At 32.0% G+C, this 8,162-nt stretch overlaps 1 protein-coding gene across 1 annotated transcript; it reads left to right on the top strand.

Moving 5' to 3' along the window:
• The first annotated feature begins 979 nt into the window (after positions 1-979).
• LOC122508906 lies at positions 980-7,703 on the top strand. The gene is made up of 2 exons (XM_043622572.1): positions 980-1,814; positions 7,615-7,703. The coding sequence occupies exons 1-2, from the start codon at positions 980-982 to the stop codon at positions 7,701-7,703; spliced, it is 924 nt and encodes a 307-aa protein (XP_043478507.1).
• The last annotated feature ends 459 nt before the right edge of the window (positions 7,704-8,162 follow it).

Genomic DNA, 8,162 nt, shown 5'->3' with positions numbered 1-8,162 from the left:
AAAATGTGTTGGTCTAAAGCGTCTAAGAGTGTAAATAAAATATCGGAACTGTGCAACGAAAAAAATGTGTTCATTCTGTACCAAATAGTGCCTAAAATTAGAGATAATTCTGAAAGCAGTTGAATTTTTTTAATGCTTTTGATAGTCATAGGAAATTTAATAGACAGTTTTCTAAATTTAAGTGAACGAGTTTTATATATTGATGATAATGGGTGTACTTCCGAATAAGGGGGACCTCCGATTTCAATAAAAATTGCTATACCAACGTATTTTGATGCGCTGATTACGAAAATGATAATGAAATTTGGCGCAAATTTCATCTTTATGGTGAAAACCATAAAAAAACCATAAAATTGTGGTTTTTTGCGTATAATTCGTAAAAAACGAAAAATTTTGAAAAACTTTTTAAACAAAAGTTATAGATCTCACCAAAATACACATTTTATATTCTTATCATTATTTGCTAAAATCCATTATTTTTCGAGAAAAATGTAAAAAATCATAAAATACTATAAAAACGGGTTAAAATATACTTTTGCTTGAAAGAACAGCCAATTTTAACAAAATACAGTTTCTTTACGTATTTTAATACTCTGATCACGAAAATCATACTGAAAATTGGTGCTAATTTAATAATTATGGTACTAGAAGGTACACAACCCAGACCCGAGCATTTGGTATTCCACTTTTTCACGTTCTGCATTTCGTTTTTCAGATTCCGTATTCTACTATTTCTATTCCGTATTCCACTTTTTATATTCCGCATACTACTTTTCAAATTCCGCATTCCACTGTTCAAAGTCTGCATTTCATTATTTCGATTCCGCATTGAGCTCGTGTACTCTCTTTATATCTCTCTGTGTGAATATAGAAAGGGGACTCGGACGAGGTGTACTATCCAGCCGCAAGAAGCGCTCATATTTTATTACTCCTTCACAGTATCCATTGGGCACATTGACACGATCGTGTTTAAAATATCATGGACCGGAAATATAATATTTTCGCTTTAAGTGTCATTTTACAAAATAGAGAATCGACTCTGCAATGGTTGCGTGATGAAGAACTAATCCCGAGTGAACGCTTTTGTTCGAAGCATAAGAAAAATATGACTTTGACTGAATCAGCGTTCACTTGTGGTCAGTTCGTTTGCGAGAAAAAAGGTAAATATTGTCATCGTCATACTGTCGCAGAGAATACGTGGTTCGAACAATGCCACAACTCTGCGGCTTCTTGTATGATGGTGACGTATTGCTTTTCAGTGAGTTTTGACTTTCAGCAAACTATTCGTGAGAGTAGTATTGTTGAAGGTCAAAATATTTCTTCTGAAACCATTGCAGATCGATTCTCTTTTTGTCGGGAGGTCTGCATGATTGCTTTAGATGAACACTTCCTAGAAGAGGGTCAAATTGGAGGTGTGGGCGAAATCGTCGAGATCGACGAATGCAAAATCGGTCGTCGAAAGTTTGAGAGAGGTCAAGTAGTAGAGGGTTCATGGATCCTCGGAATGATTCACAGAGGACATTCTTTTAACTATCGACTGGAAATCTGTCCCGACAACAAACGAGACAAAACTACTTTAATCAACTTGATTAAAAAGCACGTTGTTGTCGGAACAGAAATCCATACTGATTGTTGGAAGGGCTACATTGATTTGGAACAATGTGGCTACGTTCACGACACTGTGAAACATTCCGAGGAATTTGTAAACTCTACTACTGGTGCCCACACCCAAAATATTGAATCCTCTTGGAGATGGATGAGACGATCTCTCTCCAGAGGAGGTGTTCGCAAGCATAATCTTGCAGACCACCTTTGTGAGTTTTTGTGGCGGAGAAGGGTTCGCAAATTAAATGCCTACCCTTTTTCGCAATTAATTGCAGACATTAAAATTGCTTACCCTGGCCACAAAAACTAAGAAAAAGGCACTTATATCAATCGGCCTTTTTCAAGGCCACAAACCAGTTGCAATTTGTAACATCTCATCAATCGGCCTTTTTCAAGGCCACAAAACCGTTGCGATTTGTAACATTTCATCAATCGGCCTTTTTCAAGGCCACAAAACCGTTCCGATTTGTAACATTTTATCAATCGGCCTTTTTTTGTTAAAATTATTTTTCAAAATTTTGCTTTTTTTAAGATTTATACACAAAAACTACAATTTTATGGTTTTTATAATGGTTTTTACCATAATCATTATATTTGGACCAATTTTCAGTATGATTTTCGTGATCAGAGTATTAAAATACGTAAAGAAACTGTATTTTGTTAAAATTGGCCGTTCTTTTGAGCAAAAGTATATTTTAACCCGTTTTTATGGTATTTTATGGTTTTTTACATTTTTCTCGGAAAATAATAGATTTTAGCAAATAATGATAAGAATATAAAATGTGTATTTTGGTGAGATCTATAACTTTTGTTTACAAAGTTTTTTAAAATTTTTCGTTTTTTACGAATTATACGCAAAAAAAACACAATTTTATGGTTTTTTAATGGTTTTCACCATAAAGATGAAATTTGCGCCAAATTTCATTATCATTTTCGTAATCAGCGCATTAAAATACGTTGGTATAGCAATTTTTATTGAAATCGGAGGTCCCCCTTATTCGGAAGTATGTTTTCTAAATTTTAGCAACCAACTCGTCATTGATTGTGTCTCAAAGTATGTTATCCTTTCAATGATTTTGTGTCCCGTCTCAAAGTAATACAGTGGAACCTCGATTATCCGAACTAACCTAGGTAAGGCCGGGTTCGGATAATCGAAAGTTCGGATAATAGAGGTTTTAATAATTTTCATAATTAAAGTAAAAAAATTGGACAGTTGAACTATATATATTTAATTTAATACATTTTTTAAAGATATATAAGTATATTGCAAATGTAAATATATATTAATTTATAATAATAAATTAATAAAACAGAGAATTCATGATATTTTAAGATTTTTTTGGCATAAATTTCGTTATTTTGCTTTGAAAGATGTTAAAAAGGTCCCGCGAAAATATGAATGATAAAAAAATAGAGAAAATAAATGTTAAGATTCGGAAGGTCAAGAAGAAGTTCGGATAACAGAAGTTTAGATAAAATGATTTTTGGTTCGAATAATAGAAGGTTCGGATAACAGAGGTTCGGATAATCGAGGTTCCACTGTATACTAGTCTATTAATGATTGATGGACTTTTTCTTTCCGTGTATGTATAATAGTATTTTAATTTATTCGAAAGTTACTTTATGTATATCTTGACAATATTCTACGCATATCTTAGGATTAATGTAAGGATATCATAGGGGTATTTTTGAATATCTTAGAATATCCTAAGTATTTATTGGTATATCCTAGTGATATCTTTGGATATTCTAAACATATTTCGAATATTTGGAATATCCTAGGGATATTTTTTTAGATGTCTAGAGGATATCTTATGGATAGCCTTAGATATCCTGAGGATGTCCTGGGATATCCTAATATTATTCGTTGAATATGTTTAGGACATCGCATCGCTAGGATATCTACGGGATTTTTCCATAACATCCTAGGATATCTTGTGCTTTGAGGGATATAAAGATATCGTTGGTTGGGTGCAGAAAGGTGCCAATTCAGACTAGTCGTGAAAAACGTGCCGTTTCAAAAAACATTTGAAAAAGCTGACATTTGAGCTAAGATTTGGAGAACATGCCAACTCAGAATTGACGATAATTTTTTTATTTTAGATACAAGAAAGAAGTTGTCTATCAAATAATAAATAATCAATAAATTAATTCAATAAATTAATAAAAATATTCCTTTTTCAAAGAAAAATAATAATTATGCAAAATGCAACTAGAACAATCATTTTGTATAACTTTATAACCTATGCTTTAAATTTTTCCATACTGGCAAGTGTTAACATAAAACAGAAAAAATGATCGTTAATTCTGAGTTGGAATGTTTTTCAAATCTCAGCTCAAATGGTAGGTTTATCAAATTTTTTTTAAAACGTCACCTTTTTCGCGACTAGTCTGAATTGACACCTTCCCAGTGAGAAATAAAAGGTCTAACCGACGTCTATTCAACGTCTAAGCTGTTGAGAGGAGATCTAGGTCCAGATTTGGAGTAGAAATGATAAATATAGATGTCAAAGTTGTTTGACTTCAAAGATATTTGTGTTTGTAGTTCAGTAGCTTAGTGTAATTTTACACACATTTTATAAAATTTAATGTTTTGTAAATTTCTTTAAGTAAGCGAAACAAAGAAAATTGTAGGATGAGTACTCATTCGGCTAGATTGACGTGTTTTTTTAATGCTTTAATAGACTTCTTGAAATTGCTTGGATTCCCTTGAAAATGGTTACTCAGGCGTTTTTAGGGGTCGGTGATTACGAATCCGATATTAGTTTTTAAAAATTCAAATACCGGATTCGTAATCAGCGACCCAAAAAACGCTCGAGTAACCATTTTCAAGGGAATCCAAGCAATTGCCAGAAGTCTATTAATGCCTGTGTTATATATAATGTTAACATTTAATTTATAAAAAAAGATTATTGCAAATTTGTTTATTCGACCAGGTTTAAATGTTGTACACTTACTAAGGGCCCCAAGAGCACTTATTTCACAGAGTTTTAGTTTGATTAAATAAAAATTATTTAAATTATTAAACATTGAACCGCGTGGAAAAAGAACTTCGGGCAAAAGATAGCGAAAGCTCTCAAAAGATGGGCACAGATTTCGGCAAAATTTTATCAGTTTTCAGACTTACATTTTAGCTACAGGTAAAATCTAGCATACCATTGCTTATGATTGTTTCCCTTTTCCCATATTTCAATATTAAAAGTCATTATACCGACTACGTAACTGCCAGAACATAAACTAGACTGAAATAATTTTTTCTATCTTGAAAAAATACAATATTTTATTTATTTAATTAATTTTTTAAAAATAATTAAATTAATTTTATTCGTGTCAATTATTTGAAGAAAGGAAGATTCAACATACATTACAGCCAAATAATTTAACCTAACCCTACACATGTTTGAACGTAAATAGTTTTTGATTCTATTCTTTGCTTAAAAGATCGCTCACAGGAACAATTCGAAACAGGAATAGTTAAGTAAATGCGTACTGCAATATTAGTTTAATTTTTTTTGCATTTTCATTATCAATCATATTCATGGTGATAATGGGGACATATTATTCACTTCAAGTACAATGTATACTACCGGCAGACTAAGAACAGCAAAAAATATTAACTGGTTCACGAGATATTACAAAAAAAGACGGACCGTGCGAAGCAAAATTTTTAATCATCAATTTCTCTATATCGCCGTAGAGTTAGTTGCGTGGCTGTGAAAAAAGGATCGAAAATGAATAAACATGAATAAACATGATTTTTTCTAAAAATATTGTAAATTGTTAACTTTGAATAACAGAAAAAATATAAACAATTTAAAATTCAAAAATTGGTTAAGAGGGATCTCTTAGAAATTTTAACCTCTTTAATTTAAGACCAAGTCCATGAAAATCCGATAAAATTTGTAGGTTCCAGATAATTTTGAACAGTAAATTGTAAAAAATGCAATGTGCGCGGGGCCAGTTTTAACGTCATATAAAGCTCTACACAGCTGCAATTTTTAATTAATAACTTTTTTCTAATTGAGGCTCATTTTTTTCAAAACGGTTTTACACTTGGAGACATTTAAGGAATAGAATATCCACTAACTTACGTGATTTCTAAAACAAACGTGGAAGATAGGTAACTTCCAAAATGGTTATTAAACGTAGGTACATTGTACTTGGGGTGAACGATGGGAATCGAGAATAATTTTACTCGCGAAATTCGCTTCAATTTCCGGTGACCAAATGACGGTATAGAACCGAGACTTTTCTGAAATCTTCTTCTTCTTCTTCTTCTGAATCTTGTTTCATGATGTTTTCATGGTACCAAATACGTATTTATCTAGTGGTTAAATGCGATCAGTATGTTGGCTTGGAAATTTCAGGAGATGTACATTATTTTCGATGGCTATAGCTCAATAAGCTTTAAACTTGTGGGTAGCATAGCCGAATGCTGGTCGTGACTTAATTTTAAATTTTGCAAAGACTGAATATTTTAGTTTAATACTTTATAAGTGCACCGACATTATCACCACGAAATGTTTAGCTTTAGTAATACGATATATACACAATTTTCGTTGTAAAGAAATTTTTTTTAGCTTTATTGGAAGTCGTTAACTGCACTGCAAATGCAATTTATCAAACAATTAAAGATTTCTTTAAAAAAGTAGATGTACCTTTAACAAATATTTAATAAGTTAAATTAAAATCAACAAATGTTAAAATTTGTTAAAAGTATTTAATGGTGTTCAAGCGAGGTTTAAGACTGATATTCCCAATACAGGCCAGGCTAATAAAAAGCATTATTTTTCCAAGGTGGGTTATCAAATGACGAAAGAGATAGTGCTAGTTTAGATAACTCAGACGAATCCAAGAATATTTTGACTAGGGAGAAAAAATTTCTCGTAATACCAACTCAAACGACAAGCTAATAAAAAATACCAGGAAAACAATGTAAGAAGAACACTATTCACTGACTAATATAGTAAATCTGACTCAGACGACTCAAGTGAATCTTCGATCAGATCAGACAGTAGAAAGTCAATTAGCAGTTCAAAAACAATTAAAACACTAATTAATTGGGACATTAAATTTTCTGGTGAATATAATGCTGATACCGACAATTTTATTGATAGACTGGAAGATTGTAGAAATTGTATGGTTATAATCTTAAAATTACCGAGAGTTCTGGAAAAATTCAGTTTACCAATGTCGATATTGAACCCGTTTCCAATAAAGTTTTGATACCAATTCGTAGTAAGGGTGAAAATAGACAAATCAATACTCGCGTATTGTTTATTCCAAAATAAACAAATTAAGTTTGACAAATAAAGTTCAACACGTCATTAATACTGCAAATGCTTTGCCGATTAAGCAAAGGTATTATTTAGTTTCGCCTACTTAGACGATATTATTATCGTCACGGAGATATTCTCCGAACATTTAGAATGGTTAAAACGGGCCCTTGACACTGTTAAGAAAGCAGGTTTGAAGCTTAATCCTGAAAAGTGCGAATTTTATTGTACGCAAGTTCGATTTTGTCGTTTTACATCTTACTTAATTCTTATTTAATTTGGAAAAAATGAAAATTTTAGAGCAATAAGGATATTCCTGGGATGCGCAGATCAGGAACACACATTACACTTTCTAGAGAAATCGTTTTACTTTCGTTTTCACACGCGTTTCAAAAATAATGTCACCTTCAGACACAATTTCTGTGAATGTCAAATTCAGTTTATCATTTCTAACTCAAATTCAAGGAGGTCAACGAAGCCCCAATAGCACAAAAGGTAGTGACACTATTTGTAGATGATAAGAGTTTTAGATTTCTTTGGACAGTTCTTCGCTTTGTGACCAACTATAAAAAAGAAAATGACTTGACAACAATAAGAAAAATAAAGAAGAGAAAAATAAGTCCGTTTAAATGTTTTTCTGACAAAGCGATTCACACATGAATTCCGAAAAAAAGTCAATTCGTGAAAAAAAGTATGAAACACTCGAGCATAACAAACATTAACACATCAACAGTTTTCTCTGTGCCAAGATTTGAGGGTCAAAAAGGAAAATCAGGAAAAGGTACACTACCGGCGGAAATTGTGCGACCGCTAACATCTTGAGCTATTAAAAAACACACTCGCACAGAATGAGTGATAACTCCGTTAAAAATGAAGCTACATAGATGCTTTTTTTAAAATTGCATTGGAAAGCTTATTAAATTTCCAATTAAGTGACACTATTTTCATTTTATTGCATAAATAAGAAGCGAAATATCATGTTATGAAGACAATAAAATAATTATATTTTTTTCGGAATTTCTTACCCTGACTTTGACTCCTGGCAAAATTTAGAAAAGTTGATAAAAAAATTGATACTTTCACAGACTATTCCTTGTTATATATGCTTTAAATAGTGACCAAGAACAGCAAAAATATTTACGGGTTCCCGAGATATTACAAAAAGAGTCAGACCGTGCGAAGCAATATTTTCAATCATCGATTTCTCTAATTTGCCTTTGAGTCAATTGCCACATTTTGCCAGGAGATGTTAGCGGTCGCACAATTTCCGCTGGTAGTGTA

Source organism: Leptopilina heterotoma, unplaced genomic scaffold (genome assembly GCF_015476425.1).
Source record: "Leptopilina heterotoma isolate Lh14 unplaced genomic scaffold, ASM1547642v1 Lhet_58, whole genome shotgun sequence".
Taxonomy (NCBI): domain Eukaryota; kingdom Metazoa; phylum Arthropoda; class Insecta; order Hymenoptera; family Figitidae; genus Leptopilina; species Leptopilina heterotoma.
Note: the sequence above shows the minus strand (reverse complement) of the source record. Positions and strands in the feature narration are given on the sequence as shown.